The sequence below is a fragment of the Marmota marmota genome, unplaced genomic scaffold, assembly GCF_001458135.2.
Source record: "Marmota marmota marmota unplaced genomic scaffold, marMar, whole genome shotgun sequence".
In the NCBI taxonomy this organism is placed as follows: domain Eukaryota; kingdom Metazoa; phylum Chordata; class Mammalia; order Rodentia; family Sciuridae; genus Marmota; species Marmota marmota.
The window spans coordinates 7036494-7059603 of NW_025999944.1; the positions used below are offsets into that span (position 1 = coordinate 7036494).

General features: G+C 50.7%; 1 protein-coding gene and 1 non-coding gene across 10 annotated transcripts in view; one reads left to right on the plus strand and one right to left on the minus strand.

Moving 5' to 3' along the window:
• Positions 1-23110, plus strand: part of Pebp4 (phosphatidylethanolamine binding protein 4) — a 231877-nt gene that overhangs the window by 32772 nt on the left and 175995 nt on the right. For 4 of the 9 annotated variants that reach the window (XM_048801594.1, XM_048801588.1, XM_048801589.1 and 1 more), the window contains exons 2-3: positions 10517-10655; positions 16304-16430. In XM_048801594.1, the coding sequence (XP_048657551.1) occupies positions 10517-10655; positions 16304-16430 (266 nt within the window). Of the gene's footprint in view, positions 1-8030; positions 8546-10017; positions 10168-10516; positions 10656-16303; positions 16431-23110 lie in introns of those variants that run through there. The other 5 variants (XM_048801592.1, XM_048801590.1, XM_048801591.1 and 2 more) reach the window with 5 other exon arrangements.
• Trnas-cga lies at positions 13805-13873 on the minus strand. Its single transcript has one exon. It is a non-coding gene; the product is annotated as a tRNA-Ser (tRNA).

Genomic DNA, 23110 nt, shown 5'->3' on the forward strand with positions numbered 1-23110 from the left:
GACCAACCTGCAGATAAGGCCCAGCGGTCCGCAGGGGTGGTAGGAGGGGCAGGGCAGAGCTCCGACCCGCGCCCAAAAGGTAGGCAGACCTGCGACCGACCAGCGGAACAGGCCCAGCGGCTGGCCGGGGTGGTAGGCACATCACCCCAATTGGAGTAGGAGCAGAGCAGAGCTTTCGCCCACGCCCGGGACAGGCCCAGCGGCCTGCCGGTGTGGTAGTCACGTCACCCCAATTGGAGTAGGGGCAGAACAGAGCTTTCGCCCACGCCCGGATCAGGCCCAGCGGCCCGCGGGTGTGGTAGTCACGTAACCCCAATTGGAGTAGGGGCAGAGCACAGCCGCCACCTGCACCCGCAAGGTAGGCAGACCTGCAACCGACCGGCAGAACAGGCCCAGCGGATCGCGGGCGTGGTAGGAGGAGCAGGGCAGAGCCGCCGCCCGCACCCGGAACAGGCCCAGCGACCTGCCAGCGTGGTAGTCACGACACCCCAATTGGAGTAGGGGCAGAGCAGAGCCTCCACCCGTGCCCGAAAGGTGGGCAGATCTGCGACCGACCAGCGGGACAGGCCCAGTGGCCTGCCGGTACGACAGACACGTCACCCCATTTGGAGTAGGGGCAGAGTAGAGCCGCCGCCCGCGCCTGCAGGGTAGGCAAACCTGCAACCGACCGGCGGATCAGGCCCGGTGGCCTGCCGGCGTGGTACACTCGTCACCCCAATTGGAGTAGGGGCAGAACAGAGCCGCCGCCAGCTCCCAGAACAGGCCCAGTGACCTGCCGGCGTGGTAGCCACGACACCCCAATTGGAATAAGGAGAGAGCAGAGCCGCCGCCCGCACCTGCAGGAAAGATACGCAAGCAGTATGAAAAGACAAGGAAAGAAAGGACCACAAGCAATGCAGGTCAACGCAACTTTAGAAGAGGTAACAGCTGCAGCAGATGGAATGTCAGATAAAGAATTCAGGATATACATGCTTCAGATGATCTGGAGTATCAAGGAAGACATTAAACAGCAAAATCAGACAATGAAAGATCACTTCGACAATGAATTACGCAAACAAATCCAGGAAGCAAAGGATCAACTATACAGGGAGATAGAGGTTATAAAAAACAAACAAACAGAAATCCTAGAAATGCAGGAAGCAATAAACCAACTTAAAAACTCAATGGAGAATACTACCAGCAGAGTAGAACACTTAGAAGATAGAACATCAGACAATGAAGACAAAGTATTTCAACTGGAAAAGAACATAGACAGCTCAGCAAGACTGTTAAGAAACCATGAGCAGAACATCCAAGAAATATGGGATAACATTAAGAGACCAAACTTAAGAGTCATTGGGATACAGGAAGGTACAGAGCTCCAAACCAAAGGAATGAGCAGTCTATTCAATGAAATAATACGAGAAAACTTCCCAGACTTGAAGAATGAGACAGAATCCCAAATCCTAGAAGCCTACAGGACGCCGAATGTGCAAAATCATAAGAGATCCACACCTAGACACATTATAATGAAGATGCCCAACATACAGAATAAGGAGAGAATTTTAAAAGCTACAAGAGAAAGGAAGCAGATTACATTTAGGGGTAAGCCAATCAGGATAACAGCTGATCTTTCAACACAGACTCTGAAAGCTAGAAGATCCTGGAATAACATATTTCAAACACTGAAAGAAAATGGGTTCCAACCAAGAATTGTGTATCCAGCGAAATTAAGCTTCAGGATGGAAGATGAAATTAAAACCTTCCACGATAAACAAAAGTTAAAAGAATTTGCAGCTAGAAAACCATCTCTTCAAAACATCCTCGGCAAAACATTACAGGAAGAGGAAATGGAAAATAACAATGAAAACCAACAGTGGGAGGTAGGACAGTAAAGGGGGGGGAAATAATCAAAGAGGAAAACAAACCATGTTTAGTAACAGAAATAAACAAATATGGCTGGAAGAACAACCCATATCTCAATAATAACCCTAAATGTTAATGGCTTAAACTCACCAATTAAGAGACACAGGCTAGTAGAATGGATCACAAAACAAGACCCAACAATATGCTGCCTACAGGAGACGCATTTGATAGGAAAAGACATACATAGGCTGAAGGTGAAAGGTTGGGAAAAATCATATCACTCATATGGACTTCGGAAACAAGCAGGAGTGTCCATACTCATATCAAATAAAATAGATTTCAAGCCAAAGTTAATCAAAAGGGATAAAGAGGGACACTACATACTGCTTAAGGGAACCATACACCAACAAGACATAACAATCATAAATATTTATGCCCCAAACAATGGTGCAGCTATGTTCGTCAAACAAACTCTTCTCAAGTTCAAGAGTCTAATAGACCACCATACCATAATCATGGGAGACTTCAACACACCTCTCTCGCCACTGGACAGATCTTCCAAACAAAAGTTGAATAAGGAAACTATAGAACTCAATAACACTATTAATAACCTAGACCTAATTGACATATATAGAGTATACCACCCAACATCAAGCAGTTACACTTTTTTCTCAGCAGCACATGGATCCTTCTCAAAAATAGATCATATATTATGTCACAGGGCAACTCTTAGACAATATAAAGGAGTAGAGATAATACCATGCATCTTATCTGATCATAATGGAATGAAACTGAAAATCAACGATAAAAGAAGGAAGGAAAAAGCATACATCACTTGGAGAATGAACAATAGGTTACTGAATGATCAATGGGTTATAGAAGACATCAAGGAGGAAATTAAAAAATTCTTAGAGATAAATGAAAACACAGACACAACATATCGGAATCTATGGGACACATTGAAAGCAGTTCTAAGAGGAAAATTCATTGCTTGGAGTTCATTCCTTAAAAAAAGAAAAAACCAACAAATAAATGATCTCATACTTCATCTCAAAATCCTAGAAAAAGAAGAGCAAAACAACAGCAAAAGAAGTAGAAGGCAAGAAATAATTAAAATCAGAGCTGAAATTAATGAAATCGAAACAAAAGAAACAATTGAAAAAATTGACAAAACTAAAAGTTGGTTCTTTGAAAAAATAAACAAAATCGACAGACCCTTAGCCATGCTAGCGAAGAGAAGAAGAGAGAGAACTCAAATTACTAGCATACGGGATGAAAAAGGCAATATCACAACAGACACTTCAGAAATACAGAAGATAATCAAAAACTATTTTGAATCCTTATACTCCAATAAATTAGAAGATAGTGAAGGCATAGATAAATTTCTTAAGTCATATGATCTGCCCAGATTGAGTCAGGAGGATATAGACAACCTAAACAGACCAATATCAATTGAGGAAATAGAAGAAACCATCAAAAGACTACCAACTAAGAAAAGCCCAGGACCGGATGGGTATACAGCAGAATTTTACAAAACCTTTAAAGAAGAACTAATACCAATACTTTTCAAGCTACTTCAGGAAATAGAAAAGGAGGGAGAACTTCCAAATTCATTCTATGAGGCCAACATCACCCTGATACCTAAACCAGACAAAGACACTTCAAAGAAAGAAAACTACAGACCAATATCTCTAATGAACCTAGATGCAAAAATCCTCAATAAAATTCTGGCGAATCGGATACAAAAACATATCAAAAAAATTGTGCACCATGATCAAGTAGGATTCATCCCTGGGATGCAAGGCTGGTTCAATATACGGAAATCAATAAATGTTATTCACCACATCAATAGACTTAAAAATAAGAACCATATGATCATCTCGATAGATGCGGAAAAAGCATTCGACAAAGTACAGCATCCCTTTATGTTCAAAACTCTAGAAAAACTAGGGATAACAGGAACATACCTCAATATTGTAAAAGCAATCTATGCTAAGCCTCAGGCTAGCATCATTCTGAATGGAGAAAAACTGAAGGCATTCCCTCTAAAATCTGGAACAAGACAGGGATGCCCTCTCTCTCCACTTCTGTTCAACATAGTTCTCGAAACACTGGCCAGAGCAATTAGACAGACGAAAGAAATTAAAGGCATCAAAATAGGAAAAGAAGAACTTAAATTATCACTATTTGCAGATGATATGATTCTATACCTAGCAGACCCAAAAGGCTCTACAAAGAAACTATTAGAGCTAATAAATGAATTCAGCAAAGTGGCAGGATATAAAATCAACACGCATAAATCAAAGGCATTCCTGTATATCAGCGACAAATCCTCTGAAATGGAAATGAGGACAACCACTCCATTCACAATATCTTCAAAAAAAATAAAATACTTGGGAATCAACCTAACAAAAGAGGTGAAAGACTTATACAATGAAAACTACAGAACCCTAAAGAGAGAAATAGAAGAAGATCTTAGAAGATGGAAAAATATACCCTGTTCATGGATAGGCAGAACTAACATCATCAAAATGGCGATATTACCAAAAGTTCTCTATAGGTTTAATGCAATGCCAATCAAAATCCCAACGGCATTTCTTGTAGAAATAGAGAAAGCAATCATGAAATTCATATGGAAAAATAAAAGACCCAGAATAGCAAAAACAATGCTAAGCAGGAAGTGTGAATCAGGCGGTATAGCGATACCAGACTTCAAACTATACTACAGAGCAATAGTAACAAAAACAGCATGGTACTGGTACCAAAACAGGCGGGTGGACCAATGGTACAGAATAGAGGACACAGAAACCAATCCACAAAACTACAACTATCTTATATTTGATAAAGGGGCTAAAAGCATGCAATGGAGGAAGGATAGCATCTTCAACAAATGGTGCTGGGAAAACTGGAAATCCATATGCAACAAAATGAAACTGAATCCCTTTCTCTCGCCATGCACAAAAGTTAATTCAAAATGGATCAAGGAGCTTGATATCAAATCAGAGACACGCCGTCTGATAGAAGAAAAAGTTGGCTACGATCTACATACTGTGGGGTCGGGCTCCAAATTCCTCAATAGGACACCCATAGCACAAAAGTTAATAACTAGAATCAACAAATGGGACTTACTCAAACTAAAAAGTTTTTTCTCAGCAAAAGAAACAATAAGAGAGGTAAATAGGGAGCCTACACCCTGGGAACAAATCTTTACTCCTCACACTTCAGATAGAGCCCTAATATCCAGAGTATACAAAGAACTCAAAAAATTAGACAATAAGAGAACAAACAACCCAATCAACAAATGGGCCAAGGACCTGAACAGACACTTCTCAGAGGAGGACATACAATCAATCAACAAGTACATGAAAAAATGCTCACCATCTCTAGCAGTCAGAGAAATGCAAATCAAAACCACCCTAAGATACCATCTCACTCCAGTAAGATTGGCAGCCATTAGGAAGTCAAACAACAACAAGTGCTGGCGAGGATGTGGGGAAAAGGGTACACTTGTACATTGCTGGTGGGACTGCAGATTGGTGCAGCCAATTTGGAAAGCAGTATGGAGATTTCTTGGAAAGCTGGGAATGGAGCCACCATTTGACCCAGCTATTCCCCTTCTTGGTCTATTCCCTAAAGACCTAAAAAGAGCATGCTACAGGGACACTGCTACATCGATGTTCATAGCAGCACAATTCACAATAGCAAGACTGTGGAACCAACCTAGATGCCCTTCAATAGACGAATGGATAAAAAAAATGTGGCATTTATACACAATGGAGTATTACTCTGCATTAAAAAATGACAAAATCATAGAATTTGCAGGGAAATGGATGGCATTAGAGCAGATTATGCTAAGTGAAGCTAGCCAATCCCTAAAAAACAAATGCCAAATGTCTTCTTTGATATAAGGAGAGTAACTAAGAACAGAGTAGGGACGAAGAGCATGAGAAGAAGATTAACATTAAACAGGGATGAGAGGTGGGAGGGAAAGGGAGAGAGAAGGGAAATTGCATGGAAATGGAAGGAGACCCTCAGGGTTATACAAAATTACATACAAGAGGAAGTGAGGGGAAAGGGAAAAATAATACAAGGGGGAGAAATGAATGACAGTAGAGGGGGTAGAGAGAGAAGAGGGGAGGGGAGGGGGGATAGTAGAGGATAGGAAAGGCAGCAGAATACAACAGACACTAGTATGGCAATATGTAAATCAATGGATGTGTAACTGATGTGATTCTGCAATCTGTATACGGGGTAAAAATGGGAGTTCATAACCCACTTGAATCAAAGTGTGAAATATGATATATCAAGAACTATGTAATGTTTTGAACAACCAACAATAAAAAATTAAAAAAAAGTATACACGTCAATTGTTTTCAGATTATGTGCAACTTATCACACAAATTTAGAACATCTTCATTGCCTCCAAAGGAAACCCCATACCTTTTAGCCATCATCCCCAAACCTCTCATCATCTCCTGCCCCAACCCAAAGCCTTAGCAGCCTCTGGTCTATTTTCTAACCCTACATATTTGCCCATTTTGGACATTTCATGGCAGCAGGATCATATCTAGGGAATCTTCCCTTCACCCACACTTACCCCACCCTCTTACCCTGGCTGTAGAAGGCACAGGACATCAAGAGGAGCAGGAGCAGGCAGACCCCTGGACAGGTCCCAAGCTGGCGTTGTACCCTCTGGCTGCAATGCCAGGACTAGGGGAAGGACCCGAAGCTGTTGGCCTGTAAAACAAAGTGTCCCAGGACCTAGGCACCAGATGGGAGGTAGTCAGAATAAGCAAGGAAAGAAAGGAAGTGTTCAAGGACCAGAGATAAGGTGGGAGTAGCCGGAGAGCAGGAGTGAGAGGGGGTCGCCATCAGAGGGCACGGACGCTGGGATTTCAGAGCTGAATCAGTATATAGTGATGACAGTGTCCAAAAAGAGCGTCCATAGGGAAGGACATCAGAGGGGAGGGGAGGGGAGGGTGGTATTGGACGAGGCCAACTCACAGAGGCAGGAAATTGATCAGGTGGGGGGGCGCTGCGGGGACGGTAACTGCTAATGACTTCAGGACTTCTTTGGGGTGATGGAAATGTTCTGTAGTTAGTGTGGATGGGTGCACAATTCTGTTAATACACTAAAACCCTCTGAATTGGACATGTTCAGAGAGACTTTTATGGGTGTGATTTTTATCTTGATTAATAGTTTTATCAAGAATGAAAGAAAGGCCCCGCACAGTGGCGCAAGCCTGTAATCCCAGTGACTCAGGCGGCTGAGGCAGGAGGATGGAAAGTTCAAAGCCAGTTTCAGCAATTCAGCGAGATGCTAAGCAACTCCGTGAGATCCTGTCTCTAATAAAATACAAAATAGGGCCGGGGATGTGGCTCAGTGGTCGAGTGCCCCTGAGTTCAATTCCCAGTAACCCCCCCACTCCCCCAAAAACTGAAAGAAAAAAATAATAAGTGGGACTAGTTCACTACAGTCCAGGTATGATGGCAAAACCAGGCCTGGTTGTGACGTGAAATTATAAAAATGTTATGGTAAGAAACCAAAGCCCGAGGAAGGGGTCAGTTCTCCCCTCTCACAGCCTTTCTCCAGGAAGCCCGATTGACCATGGGTCTGTAGATAACTTCCCCTGGGAGTCCTACTCTCCCCCTTTGCACCTGTGGAAGCTCAGGCCACCTCAGAGGAGCCAGTTCTTCCCCTTATCGCACTCTTCTTCTGTAAACATGCTTCTGTCCAGAGAAACCCCAAGCACAACCTTGTATCAGGCAGACTAGAAAATTTATGACACTAAATAGCCTGTAAATGTCTGAGAAACTGGATGGAGCTCAGGATTTGGAGTTTCGTTTTCCTCTGGGTCCGCCAGCGTTAAATAAAGTTTGGAGTTCTCCTCCTCTCTGAGCGCTGCTCTCTGCTCGGTTTCCCGAAGCACGCGAGCCCAGAGGGCACAGGGGAAAGGTTAGGGAGGAAAGAGGGAAAGTGAGTCTGGGCAGGGGTGGGAGGGGTCAGGCTCAGCAGGACAGGAGGGATGAGGTCGGGTTCCAGGGCATAATCCAACAGGTCCCAGTGGTGGGAGGGACCTCGGCAGCTCAGGAAGTCCACCTGGCCCAGAGGTGGTGCCTGGAGGCCGCCCCAGTCCAGGTGACTGAAGGGAGGGGGCGGGGCACTCAGGGAGCCAGCCCTGGGAGATTCCTGGAGCGAGGCAGGAGTCTCCTCTGCTGCTGGGGACAGGGAGCTGGACTCCCCAGGCTTGAAGCTGGCCCCCAGATCTTGCACTTCAATTATGAAGCCCTGTCCTGTGAATCCCCCAGGGAAAGATGGGGTTTGAAAAAGCCGAGAACCACCGCCTCCTGTCAGATTCTCTGTAGGAAAACAAGCCAGAGAAGGTTAGATAAATAAGCAAAGGGATCCAGGGCCGGGGGCCAGGCTGAGTGACTAGCTTCCTACCGATGTTGCTGGAGAGCTGTGAGCTGTTAAGTGAAAATAAGGACTATCAGAAACAGAAATAGCAAGCTGGTCATGCGCTGAGACACGTGTTTTGCTGAGCATCTGTATACTCGAGGCATGGAGCATGGAATGCTGGACAGACTTGGCACTGCCCCCAGAGGCTGCTCGGCTGAGGTCTGTGTGGGGGTGGGGCTACCACTAAGCAAATAAGTACCGAGAACTTCATCGCTTCATTGGAAACGTAGGAAGGATAAGGTAAGGAGAGGGGAGCTCCGGTTGTGTCTCACAGGAATGTCATCGAGCCTGGGGGTCAGAGCAAGTTTCACTGAGGAAATGACCCCAGAGGGGATGGGATGTGGGGGATGGTGCCTACAAAGGCCCTGGCACAAGAAGGAGCTCTAAGGACCAGCTGGAGTTAACCTGCCAGAGGGGGAAGGTGGAGACAGCTAGAGAGGCAGGAAGAGCCAGACTGTGCAGGGCATTGTGGGCCACTTGGAGGATTCTGAGCCTTATCCCATGGGAAAGGAAAGCAGGAAACTTAGGGTGTAAGTGGGAGGTCCTTGAAGCAGCAGCAGGGGACAGTGGAGCAGAGTAGTTAAGAGCATGGACTCTGGAGTCAGATTGCCTAGGTTCAAATCCCAGGTCTGCCACCTATAGTCTGTGCAACCAAAGTCAGGTCAACTAACCTCTCTGTGCCTCGGTCTCCTGCCTTATAAAATAGGGTGGCTATGTATCATATCTACTTTATAGGGTTAACATGAAGATTGATTGATTAAAGTGTCTGGCACACAGAGTGAGGAGGAATCGCTGTCATAAGTGGGCTTGACAGGAGCGTCCCTGGCTGGGGATGCTCCCCCATCTCCAGGCAGACATTCTGTCCGGGCTAAGAGCTATTGGCACCCAGGAGAGTTCTGGCTTCTGTAGTGGCTGCCACTTTGAAGACAAGGGTCTCTTGGCCTTGGTGACCATACTTCTTGCATTGTCCTCTGGTTCTGACCATCCTGTGAGCTGCAGGAGGATGGGGACATCACTCAGCACACACCCTCCAGCTCGGCAGGTGACCAGGTGAACGAGTGGCTGACTGGCTGGGTCTGTGACACACCTGGACTCGATGAGGGGGCTTCTGTTGGACCCTTTCCACCGGGGGAGTCAGTTCCCTGCAGCTGTAGGAGCCTGGGGATGGAGGAACACGTTTACTCTGCAGCCCCAAAGGCGGGCTCTTTGCTGGAGGTTGGGATCCTGGAAGCAGGAACTGAACCAGGAGGCAGGAAGCCGTCGCTCTAGAGACATCGGCATGTCCTTTGCGCGATGATCTCACGTTCTTACCAAAGCACCCGGATGAGGGGGCCATTTCTTTCACTTGCTTCTGAAAGGGATGAGTGGTAGCTCCCAGCTGGGCTGGCGGAGCACCCATCCTGCCACGGGAAGGGCTGCTGGGGAGAACTGTGCTGTGGCCCCAGCAGGCTCCCCACCCCAGCCCCACCCAGCCCTGCTGCGGCCTGTGCCTGAGAGGAGGCAGGGTCGCCCGGGAGCCCCTTCTCCCCACACGGTGCTGGGGAGGTACTGCCTGAGCCCAGCCTCCTCTAGAGACTATTATTTTGGGAGGGTGCTGAGCTCAGCACAGCTGCAAGTGCAGCCAGACACCGGCACCCTCTGTCCCCAGCTGGCCTTTCGGAGCTGGCCTGGGGTGAGAAGCCCTCCCCCTCCCCGTGCAGCAGCCCCTCCTACACAGGGTCACCCTGTCCAACCGTATCCACCTTCAGATGGCCCAGAGGCTCTTCAGGTGGTGGAGGAACCGAGGGGCAGGCAAAGCAGCGTGGTCTGTGGGGACGCAGCCCAGCCAAGCCACAGTCCCTGCCCCCAGCCCCAAGCCTGAGGTACCAGCCCCCAGGGCCCAGGCCAGAGCCATACATGGGGACTCTGTAAGCACGCCTCACAATGGGCTCTCTGGCCTGGTAGCCAGGACAAGAGTGACAACAAAGCCAGCCTTGCTAGGGGCGGAACCTCGGTCAGGACTGCAAACAGCCCAGCTTGGGGCAGGGCCAGGTCCTCCCAAGGTGCCCACGTCCATCCATCCGGGTGGAGGATTAGCAGCTGGGGCCCAGCCAGTGTGGGTGGAGCTGCTCCCCAGCTCTGCCCTGCAGGTGGCCCTGGGGTGGGGGCTGGTCCGTGGGAACAGAGCCCCTGTAGAGGGTCCTGCTGCTCTAGTGGCTCTTTGTGTTCCAGGTGCCCCACATTGGACAATGAAGCTGGCCACAGCAGCCCTGTTGCTGGGTTTCGTGATGGTGGCCGCTGGAGAGGAGGAGGAAGAAAACGACCCGTGTGTGTACGAGAACCTGCCCTACGAGGACACCGGGCTGTGCAAGTAAGCGGCGGGCGGCCGGGCCAAGGCCACCAGGACAGGGCAGCACTGAGTCCAGGCTCTGTCCTCCCTTCTAGAGGACTGGAAGTGCAGCTGTTCCCTCAGGGGCCTTGGCAGCTGGCCTCACCCTTCCCTGGAATCAGAAGGGTTTTGTGGGCCCCGTGGGGTGTCTGGGCCTTATCCCAGGAGAAGAGGCACAGGGAATACGGGAGCCTCAGGGGAGGACCACAGAGCAGCGGCAGGGGACAGTGCCTCAGAGAAAGGCCCTCTCCTTGCAGCCCAGAGGGTCCCTCCCAGGCAGCCATTCCCGGCCAAGTGGGCATGTTGAGAGAAAATGGCATCAGGAAGAAGGCACGTGATCGGCCCCCTGTAATGGGCCACAGGTGTGTTTGGCCAGGGGCCCTGCTTTGGGGCGTGGGACCCCAGATGGAGCTTCAGCCCTTCCCAGGACACGGATTTCTCCCACTCTGGGTCTCACCGGGAGCTGCAGCTCAGCCCTCCTTACTGGCTCTGTGATGCGAAAAGTGAATCTCTATTTCCCCACACTCCTGGGTCCCCCTGAGGGCTCCCCGGGGCCATTTTGATGCCATGCCCTGTGGGGTCTGGTGGCTGAGGAAGGCACTGTCCACTGAGCCATCCCAGGAATGGGGGAGAGGGAGAGAGCACTGTGATTTCCTACTCCTCTTTGATGCCTTTGAATTTTTGTCACCATTTAGAACCATCTATAAATCTTCACCCTTAAAATGTGATATAGTTGAATCCTAAAAAAGAAAAAAAAAAGTATGATCACACATATTTTGGTCATCTTAGCACATTTGAAAAAACCTTCATAAACAGCACTGCATGGACTCTTCTGTTGAGAGAAGTGGGGTGGGCCCAGGTCCCTTGATCTTCCCTGCTCCCTGATGACCCTGCCTGCTACTCCCTGAGGCACCTGCTATGTCAGACAGACACTGTGCCAGCACCTGGGCTCCTTGACACGCTTCACTGTCTCAGTTAACAAACAAAGGAGGAGTCACCCTCCCCACTTTGCAGAAGCAGGGACAGAGGAATCCGTATGCAGCTTGGGAGAGGCAGAGACCCCTTCCACCCCTGACCCCTGGCCTGACTCTCTGCTCCTGCTCTTTCCCCTCCTATCTCTGGTGCTCCAACTGGAATAAAGGGGGCTCATTCTCAGGGCTCTGGGAAGACGCCAGCCACCCCCAGTTTGAAAACCATGGACTTAAAACACTGAGGGTGAATGCTGGGAGAATTATAAGCCATCCGTGCAAAGAGGAAGCTCAGTCCTCGTCACAGCTTGGAGACTGTTACCTGTAAGAGAGGACCATGGGAATGAAGATGCTTCAGGGTGGCCCCCGGGAGAGAGCAGCACCTCCCCGCAAATAATGGCAGCTGACGCCTAAATTTTCCCTGAAGAGCCCTGCCCTGGTCTTCTTTGACATGGCCCATTGTTTCTAGTTCTGACCCAGGGGCTGCATAGAACAAGTAGGTGCTTCCTGCTGGTCTTTCTCTTTGGAGCTGGACACCATGTCCCCCTGTCCACCCAGCTCTTCACCCCACCTTCACTCCAGCCCTCAGTGCCTCCCAGGGGCCAAGGTTCCCAGCCTCCACTTTCAGGACGGGAGAGTGGAGGATGGGCCACTGTCACACCAAGGACCATGCGTGGTATCGGGGGCACCCACCAGAGCCCCCGCATGCCTCCTGAAGACAGCCTCATGTCCCATGGGCCTTCTTGTCACCCTTGCCGTCAGTCCATCCGGCTGCTCTAACAACGGAGCCTTAGACTGGGAAACTGATAAACAATGGAAATTCATTGCTCACAGGTTGGAGACTGGTGAATACAAGACCAAGGCGCCAGCGGATTTGGCGACTGGAGAGGGCCATTCTCTTCCTCAAGATGGCGCCTTATTCTGTCCCCAAGTGGCATAAAGGAAGGGCAGCTTCCTTTAACCTCTTTTATAAGGACACCAATCCCTCCTCATAAGAGTAACTTGGTCACCCACTAAGGCCCCACCTCTTGTTCCTATCACACGGGGGATTGAAGAGATGAGTCTGGCTGTGGCAGGGGACACCAGCCTTCCAACCAGGGCCCTGGTTTGGGGCAGGTGAGATCCTGAGCCCGTCCACTGGTTCAGCTGGAAAGCCACATTTCTCCAACCCAGTCCTTACCAGGACAAAGAGCTGGGAGCGCTCCTCTAGCTCAGCGGAAGCCTGCAGGAATAAGAGACCAGCTCGGGAAGCCACATGGTGCAGGGAAAAGTGCCCTCAATAGTTCCCCCCAAACTTAGCAGCTGTAAGTGTCTTAGCCTCCACTTCTCTGGCCGCGGCTCAGCGGGCGCCACTGGCTCAGGGTCTCTCACGAGGCTGCAGTTCAAGCTGTTGTCTGGGATTCCGCAGTTCATCTGAGGGACCGACTGGTGGGGTGGGACGCTCTGTCCCCAGGCTCACTCAGCTGGTTGTACACGTTGGTCCTCTGTCATGTGGCGTCCTCCCAAGACCAACCCCGCACTCCAGGAAGTATCAGAGAGAGAGAGAGAGAGAGAGAGAGAGAGAGAGAGAGAGAGACCGACCCCAAAGAGAAGCCAGTCTTCTGACATAATCCTGGAAAAGAGTGCACGTCACTTCTGCCATATTTTCTTCGTTAGACATAAGTCCACTAGGTCCAGCCCACTCTCAGGGGAAGGGACTACACAGGGTGCAAATAGCAGGACATGGGGCCATTGGGGCCCTCCTAGAGACTGCCCACCACCTTTCCCTTCCCCCCCTTGGCTCACCAACATGCGACCCTTGTGAATCACTTCTTTTTCTCGCTTGGAGGCATCACTGAGTCAAGTAAGATAAGCACACAAGATGCTTGAAGGGACGTGGCCCAAAAGTCCCATTCCCTTTTCTCAGGGTCCCTTATGCAGCCCTAGCTGATGGCAAAGGGAGGGCCCTATTCTCTTGGGTGCCTCTAGGCCTTGTCAAGGGGATCAGGAGAGTCCCCATATCTCAGGATGGAAATTGGAACATGTCCCCTGTGAGGTAAACCACAGGTAGCAAGGGCACCTGAGAAGGTGGCCCTTCAGGGTGTTGTAGTCACCACTGCAAATGTAATAAATTTGCCTTCAGGGTCTTTATCCCAAGCTTTTTTTTTTTTTTTTTTTTTTTTTTGGTGGTGCTGGGGATTGAACCCAGGGCCTTTTGCATTCGAGGCAAACACTCTACCAACTGAGCTATCCCCAGCCCAATATCCCAAGCTTTTGATAAAGCAACTAAATGGCACAGAGGCCTGCCTGTGCTCCTTGACACAACCTCCCATGTGGAACAACGTGTCCTCTTCATCGCTGGCTGGCAGCACCCCCACAGATGTGATGGGCAGGGTCAGAAACACAAATCTAATTCTTGGTCCCGGGCATGTCCTCTGTCCCATCAGGACACTCTCTAGCCTCAGGCCCACTCACCAAACATCAATTTGCTGATTTCATGTTTGTTTGTTTGTTTGTTTATGGTCTTGAGGTTCAATTCAGGGATGCTCCACCACTGAGCCTAATCCCCAGCCCTTTCTAGTTTTCATTTTGAGACAGGGTCTCCTAAACGGCCCAGGCTGGCCTTGAATTTCAAAATCCTCCCTCAGCCTCCTGAGTTGCTGGGATTACAGGCCTGCGCCCCCACTCCTGGCTGCTGATTTTGTTTAACTATGTTAACACGTGCGGCGATTTTACTGGAATTAAGAGGGGGTGAATGGCTACCTCCCACTCACCTCTTCCCTGCTGGGTCAGTTTTTTCCCAGTCTGTACTGTGTGTTGATGGTCCATCCCTCTGTCCATGGAGGGTCCCTTCCACCTGCCTCACATCTTGCTGGCTCTAGTGATCAGGAGCTACAGCAGAAACATCCAGATGATCCCTAAAAGGCTGTAATGAAGATAATGGAGAACCTATCCCCTAAGACTCCAAAAGCTGCAGATGCCATGCCATCCAAAAGGAATTGCTGCAAAGGAGCCAAGAGTCAGCCTAAACAATGAGCAAGCTCCATTGGCGTAGGTCCACCCCTGTGTCTGAGGCCTTGGCCCACCGAAGCAGCCTGCATCCACTCCTGCTGGGCTCAGCTGCCTCTGCCCTCCGTCACCTCTGGTCACCTCTGGATCTACTGGGAAGGTGGGAGGCAGACAGCGGAAGGGCGGGGCAGGGCTGTCCTCCCAGTCCCAGCCTCTGGAGCTCTTTCTCCAGAACTGTTCCCCAAATTATATTCTGGGTGCCCCAGTGAGAGGCATCACCCCCAAAAAGGCACGGTGGACAGCAGTGCCACTGTCCAGCTGGGCAGCAGCTCAGCCACACTGGGCTGCTAGAAAAGGTGGGGGACCAGGAACACCTACCTACTCTGTACCTCCCCCAAGAGGAGACCCAGGTCTTGGTGCAAAAACTAGCACAAGGGTAAGGAAGAAGGACAAGTTAAAAAAAAAAAAATTGGTACCAAGATTTTTAAAAATATCTATTTGAAATCTGGCTTAGATTTCTGGGTTCAAGTGTAGGTGAGTCGCAAGGCCAAGCAGGAGAAGCCACAAATCAGTCACGTCTGTCCTAAGCTGCTGCTGCTCTTTGTTCTGCGTCGTATTTTCTTCCTTTTGGGAAGTCAGATGCTCAGAATCTCTGAGCCATTCAGGTTCTTCTTCTCAGGAAGAAAATAAGTAGATGGTCTCTGGGTGATGGGATGTTTTATCCGCTGAGAGACATTTGCATTTTGAAAGCCTGGGGTCTGGGTGATGCTTCGCCTGAAGACATGGGTTATTTAAGTAATGGTGGGAGTTTTAGGCATGGGGAGTTCTTGATTGTTTAGGAGAGAGGGAAGGTCTTTGTCCATGAAAGAGGCTGTGCTGAATTGCTGAACCTTTCTCTCTGAACTAAGAACATTCCTGAAGAGCGGTGCATATTGTCCTTATAAACCCAGTCCTATTTTAAATTCACTAGCCAAGTTTACCTGAGGATGCACAGTTGGCCCTCTGTATCCATGGATTCAGCCAACCACAGATCGAAAATATTTGGAAAAGAATTGCTTCTGCACTGAACATGTGCTGATGCTTTTTTTGGTGATCATTCCCTAGACAATACAGTGTAACTACTATTTGCACAACATTTACATTGTATTAGATGTAAGTAATCTGGAGGCGACACAAAGTATGGAGGTTACATGCAAATATTACGCTGTTTTAGGGTGTAAGATATTTAACATTTTACAGGTTCTGTGCATAGGTTATATGCAGCTATCACACCATTTTATATTAGGGCTTGTGCATCCAAGGATTTTGGTGTCCATGGAAGGTCCTAGAATCTATCCCCAAAGGATACCAAGAGATGACTGCAGATTCTTCTCGGGGGTAGACGCTGATGATGGTCAGTTCCTCTGACCACTCGGCTGTGCTGGACTCTGCTGTAAATACCGACACTATCTGACTTTTCCCACCAGCCCTGTGAGGCAGGTTCTATTAGTATCCCCTTTTACAGGTGAGGGGACTGAGGCACAAAGAGGCCAAGTGACTCTTGGGGTCACTCAGCTAGTTAGTGGCAGATTTGGGATTTAAACCCATTTGACTTTACCTTCCAATAACGTTAGCCTGCAACCTCATGGACCCCTAGGACCCTGACATGGTTTGACCACCTCCCTCTCTCCATAGGGGCCTTGATGTTTTCTACCCAGAGGTGGGAAATGTCGCCTGCATGTTTATTCCTGACTGCAACAACTTCAGGCATAAGATCACCTACTGGATGGAGCCAATCGTCAAGTTCCCCAGAGCCCTTGAAGTGAGTGAGTTGGGCTGGCTGCAGGGGGTCTGGGGGTCTTGACTTCTTCCTGAGCTCCCTCTGCTGTGGGACTTGAAGCCACATGTAGAGCCATCAGGGTTGGGTCTGCTGGTGCCAGAAGGCTGTTGCTATGAGGCTGTGCCTTCCCTATAGTGGCCCGGTGGCCTAGGGACAGAGTGGGGTGGGGAGGCCTGCAGACTGGACCCTTGGCAATGCCGTGCATCTTGAGGCTTGGTTGTCACAGTAGGAGACAGGCTCTTCTTGTGCCCAGTCACCTGAAGTAGAAGATCAAAGTGTTTTAGGAATTGCAAGTGATTATTTCTTATTTCTTTCCCTGGGGAGTGATCAGTCCCATCCCGTCATGGAAGCTTCCCTGTGCTTGGAGCTCTGGTGAGGTGGGGAAAGGCTGTGGAAGTGGGAAGTGGGGCTGTGGCTCCCAGCGGTCACGCCATGTCCCCGGGAGGCTGCTCCGGTCTTCTGAGCAATTTCTTTCTCTCTCGACTCCTGGGCTCACCTCTTGCTCTCTGCTGTTTTGCTAGTGTCAACAGGGACACAAGGACTATGATGTGTCCAGGACACAGGTCACTAACAGGATGAGACACAGGGATTGTGGCTAGGATGTGATTGTCATTTCTATGCAATGTGCTGGGAAGCACAAGGGTTGCTTCCTCTCTCCTGGTGCAGCCTGGCGGCCCCACACTCCCCTGGTCAGGCCTGACAGTGGCCAAGCCAGGCCCAGCAAGGAGCAAGCTGGAGAGAGCAGCGTCACATGGTTGAGGCGTCTTTGTTTGTCCAAGTGTTTGTCACTATCAGGGAACTAGTATGTTTCACAGCTTATGTGGCTAATGTCGGGAAGCTTCACTGATGGGTCCTGCTGGCAACTGTGACGAACGTCCTTTTACTCTGGAAGGCTGAGCGAGCAGGCACACACACGCACACACACACCTGCACACACATTGTCCCTCCTTCCTGGAGACCCTCAACCAGGCCACACCGTGGACAACCAAGAGGAGCACAGAACAGAAGGCTGCTGTGCTTCTAGCTCCTGGGACAGGGTGGAGGGCCACGAAAGCAGGGCAGGTACCCAGTTCCTTAGGGACAAGTATATGCTCTCCCATGGGACAGGACTCATGACTCTCCCATTAATTCCCTTGTCCTGGGGTTTTCACTTGCAGGGCCCCAGGAGGTCAGGCCAGATGCTTTCCCAATGATCTCCCAGGATCAAATCTCCCAGGCGCCATTCCCTGAGCGGCTGTTTCCCAATATGTCCACTAGATGGCAGTGTAGACTTTTCTAGCTCCTGGAGTCCCTCCTGGGAGGGATTTGAAGACCGCTGGGGAAGTCCTGGGTTTGGGGTTTTGAGGATGGGATTGTCCTGAGGTATGGACACAACAGAGAAGACACTGCATCTGTCACACCCTGAAATGAAATCTTTCACTGTCAAAAAACCCATCCTGTCTCAGCCCAGGGCTAGGTGGGACAGAAAACTGGTCTAGAGTTATGGAAGACAGAGGGCTGTGTCCGAGAGAGCCCAGGAGAATAAAGACTTTGTGAAGGAAGGTTTGGTTAAAGCAGTGGGCAGACGAAAAAGTAGTATCCTATTCCCACAGCACTATGGTTTACAGAAATGTAACAGACTATGAGAAGGCAAAGTCGGTGACAAGCTGCCCTTCATTGAGTGCCACTTTAGACTGGTTGTTATTCATGTTGTCATTTCACTCAATTCTCTCATCAAGTCTGCAAGCTAAGTATTTCTTTAGTCAAGATTGATAGTGGCAAGTGGCAAAAATCCAACTCAAACTGGTTGAAGTCAAAAGAAAGGGGAGAACTTGCTAATAAAAAACTAAACAAACAAAAAACACTCCAGACATAACTTTCAGGTCTGGTTGGATCTAGGTGCTCTAACTATGTCACAGGGATCTTTCCATCCATCTCTTGACTCTGCTTTTCTCTCTGCTATTTTTACTTATAAATAGACTCTTTCCTTCGATGACAAAAATGGCCCCAATAGCCTTAGGCTGAAGTTTGACCAGTTTATCAATCCCAGTGGGAAAAGATGGATTCTTTCCAACCATTGAAAGTCCCAGGATCTGTCCTGCTTGGATCACACGCCCACCCCTAAACCAAATGGTGACTCTGGGCAGCCCCAGCGAGCAGAAGAGGGTGGTTCTGCTGCGGGAGCACCAGGTGCTGCCTGTGCGAAGGGTCAGGCGGGGAAGCAGCAGTTCCGGTGGAAGTAAGGGGCCTGCCCAGCTTCAGAGCCCACGGGCCTGAGCAGTGGACCCTGCAAGGTCCGCTGAAGCCGAGCAGAGCTGGCAGAGCTGGGGGCTTGCTGGAGGGAAGCCTCCCCTAGTCAGTGTGGGAGGGGGATGGAGGATAGTCGCTGCTAAGGAACCTGGGGCTGGAGCTTCCTCAAGGGCTCCAGGGGACAAACCTGCCCTTAGAGAGGACGCAGGTGCACCCTGGGAACAGGGTTCCTCAAAAATGGAACAGGAGAGGGGAGGAACCCCAGTCCTCCAGAGAAGGAGGAAGCCCATTTCCACAGGGCCCTGGCCTGAGGGAGGAAGGCAAGAGTGGGTGACTGGCTAAACGGGTCAGCGCCTTGTTTCCAAGGTGATTAAAACAGTGCCACCAAGGCCTCAACTGCCAGTGGACAGGCCGAGGGTGCCCCCCAAGCAAGGCCCGAGGCCCTGGCAGGAGGGGTGCAGTGGGCGTGGGGCAGCCTCCACGCCCTGGCCCAGGCTGCTCACCCGCCTGTGGGCCCTCCTCCCATCCTGAATCCTCCTCCTCCTCCTCCAGGACCCCTTTGCTGACTGCCCCTCTCTGGGCCTGGCCCCCACCCCTGGCTGATGGCTTCTTGCTAAGACTTTTCAGTGTCTCCTGCCCGCTAAACAGGGTGTTGGCTTTGTTCTGTCCTGCCCATTCGTGTCCTGCCATTGCCCATTCGTGTCCCTCACAGCTGCAACCACTTTGTAAACACTAGGAGAGCGAGGAGGAGGCCGGTGCGGCGTTTCCTGGAATCACCCACAGCTCCTGCCAGCGTCGCAGGTCCCATGCTGGGCCACAGGGCGAGTGAGTGCACGGATGAGTGAATGGATGGTGGGAAGAATGGACAAGTGAGTGGCAGGTATAAGGACCCCTCCCAGAGTGCAAGCCCCTAGCTGTGTAAGCCCCAGGTTGGTTGTTTAAGCTTCCAGGAGTCCTGGGCATGTGCAGGAAAGCTGCTGAGCCCAGTGGACCTCAGACAGCGGGCAGCACAGAGGTGGAGCTGGGGGTTGGAAAGGAAAACCAGGGAGGGAAAGAGAGGAGGGGGTGGGGGTGGTGTTGGGAGCAGAGCCGGCAAAGTCATGCTTCTTGAGCACCGAGGCTGGGAGCTGAGAGCTGCGGAAGTTAAGTGGAAGCTTTTCTCTTCCTGAGCGCTGACAAACATTAAGAGGCCAACATTTTAAATGCATCCCGTCCTTAAAGCCAATGAAAACTGAAAGGACCCTGAGAAGTGTCTTGACTGGGGCTTATTCTTCACCTTAAATTTAACCAGCTGGAATCCTTTTGAAGGGAAGAAATTGCCGTTAAGTGGGGAACGTGCACGCATTAGAGGGAAGGAACAAAAGCCACAGCGCTCTGTCCTGCTGTCCTTCAGGTTTCTAATCAGGCGCCAGAAAGCAGGTGTCCCTGCGCGTCCCAGGCTGGGCAAGTGCATCTCCCGCCCCTGCTGCAGCTGCGCGTGTTGCTGCCCCCTAGCGGCCGTACAAATTTCAACACCAAATCGGGAGCAGAGGAGGCGCCCAGGTCCTCCGCTGGGCAAGCGCTCGGCAAGCACTCTACCAGTGAGCTACAGGGTTTCACTAAGTTGCCCAGGCTGCCCTGAGTATGTGATCCCCCTGCCTCCTCTTGAGTAGCTGGGATTACAGGGTGCACGCCAGCCACTTCTTAAACACCAATTTTTAGAGGCTGGAGATATGGAGACCTACCTACAGAGTGGGGAGTCAGAGGCTCCTCTCTGAAGCAGACCCCAAGCTCACCAGCGCAAGCAGGAAAATGAGGGCTGCTGCTGCTGCCACAGAATAATGGACCCTGTCAGGACACTGGGCTTCTGATGCCCATGTGGTTTCAGGAGAGCAGCCCCTGGTGGCTGCAGCAGATCCCTGGGCTGGGGGCAGGTCTTCCTTGCAGAGGGAGAGAGTGATACATGTGGCCCTCAAAAGCAGGTGTTTGCTTAGGGCACTGCAGTCACAAATGACTTGGCATTACTCACGCTGGCACCACACGCCTGGCCCCCTGGACACACTGTCAATCCAAGGATAAAAGACACCATTACAGAGTTTCCAGGATGCTGGGGGGAGAGACAGGTAGCTGGCAAACAGAGAGTCACAGGGTGTCCGTGAGCCAGCACCTGGCAAGGGACAGGCACACAGGGGTCAGGATGGCTAGGGGAGGGATGAGGCTTGGGAGAGGGCAGGGCCACACCACAAGGAGATAGAAAGCTGGGTGAGCCCCAGCGTGGTACATGGGTTGTAACTGAAGTCAGGTGGGTGGGGGTGGGGTCACCGTGTGATGGTTAGACTGGTGAAGGTGGTCAGTTTAGCAATTCTGGAAGGTCACCTGGCAGCAGGTGGAAGAATGGAGAGAAGGTGAGCTTGAAGGCAGGAACGTGGAGTGGGGTAAGAGATGTTAGAGAGGTGGAATCCATAGGGCTGTGGGTGTGCGGGCCGGGGTTTCTGGGATGGGTGGGTGAGGGTGAGATGGAGCATATAATCTATCATCCCAAACAAGACCCTGTGAGGGTCAGGCGGGGGTGCTGTTCATAATTATACCAGGACAAAGGGTGTCTTTGGGCACAGCACCAATAAGCTGTAGTGGACATGGACCCCAATGACCCTGAGAATAGTGCCTTCACCAAGCAAGGGAAGCACTAGACTGATAGAGGCCAGCAGCAGAGCCATCTATACACAGCAGATCTGAGGACACTGTGCACACTCAGAGGTGGCACAGCCAGAGGCTTACATTAGGGTCACTGGCATCCAGGCAGAAGCAGAATCTGTGAGGCCACCTCTCACTTAGGGAGAGGACGTGTTGCAGTCAGTAGAACTGGCCAGTGGTGTCAGATGGACACCCACTGGACCCAACCACTAAGCCACAGGCGACCTGCACCGAGGGATCAGGGAGGGAGGAGGAGTGGAAACTGTGGAGTGGGTTGGCTACTCACACCACACCAGAGCTTGCCAAGAGACACCTGAGACTCAGTGCTGTCAGGAAGGAGCTGGGAGAAAGGGTAATACCAAAACAGGGCAAAGGAGGGCATATAGGGCCTTCTGGAAACACCACTAAGATAAGCACAGGGGTGGGTCAGAGAGGTGGGGTTTCAGAGGGTGTCCCAGACACCTCACAACTGACAGGACCTGGCACTGACTGAGGTCAGAGACTGGAGCCCCCAAAAGGTTGGAGGAGCAGGAGGAAGAAGGTGGTGAGTGGCATGGGGCATGCCATCATGGTCACAGCCAGTTGGAGGGTGCTGCTCAGTGCTGGGGTGAGGGGTCCCCAAGCCCCTGTGGGCTGGAGTTCCACCAGCAGAGCCTCATCTATGGGAAGAAATGTTGCAGAAGGTACCAGGGGAGGGCAGGTGGTAGGGCTCTGGGGATTGGGGGTGGGGAATGCCCAGATCATGGGCAGGGCAGAGCAGAGAGGTAAGGAAGTGTGCAGGGCAGGAAGGAGCAGATGACAGGCAGCATGGGGAGAGGTGGCCACAAGGCTCTTCAAAGAGCAGAGCTGGAGAAGAGCCCGTGGGTTTGGCAAAGTCCCTAGCACTGCTCTTGAGAGATGGAATGAGTTATTCCAGAACAGGGGATGGGAGGTAAGGTCAGGGCAGGGTGAGGGGTCCAGAGTGGGAAGACCATCCAGGCCAATTATTGGGGAACAATTAATGAGATGTGACCATCACTCATTGCCCAGCACCTAACCAGAACTTAGTAAAAACATAAGGTTGTCACTGTGGTTAGATGGGTTTGCTGGTTTGTCACCTAACAGGTAGATAAAAGATAGAAGGAAGGTCGGGCTTCCTGAGGTTGTGGGAGGTGCAGGAACTGAGTGGGAGACAGAGCACAGGGTGGCTGAGGCTGGGAAAGATTTAGGGGTCGGAGCTGATGGGTAGAGCCAGGTCTGGAAAACACCCAGTACCCAGTAGGGCTGCCTCCAGGAGACCTGCGCACACACTTGTCATTTCATCCTTGGTTGCTGGCTCCGTAGCTCAGGTGGTCCAAGTCTGTTAATCATCCACTGTGGCCCAGCCCAGCCCAGGCTGCCTGGCCATGTTGTCAGGGGCGCCTCTGGGCACAGCAGTACCAGGTGAAATGGGAGAGATGATTATCAGATTGCAGAGAAATTTCCCGGGAAGGATTTCACAATCCTCTACAGCAGGTGAGGGACACCGCCCAAGGCCCCACTCACCCAAGACTGCAGGGTCCCGCCTCCCAACCCACTGCCCTTTCACCTACCTAATTTTACCTCTGGAATCACCTAATGTTCACGCCGGACTCAAGGTGTCATTCAGTCATTTATCCATCTGAGCCAGACTCGATGGCGCTCCACTCTCTGACCCCTGCCAGATACTGTCATCTCTGCCCTGCCCGGGAAGGCCTTCTCTTCCCAGGAAGGAGGTCAGTTGAACTCTTGACAATGGAGGG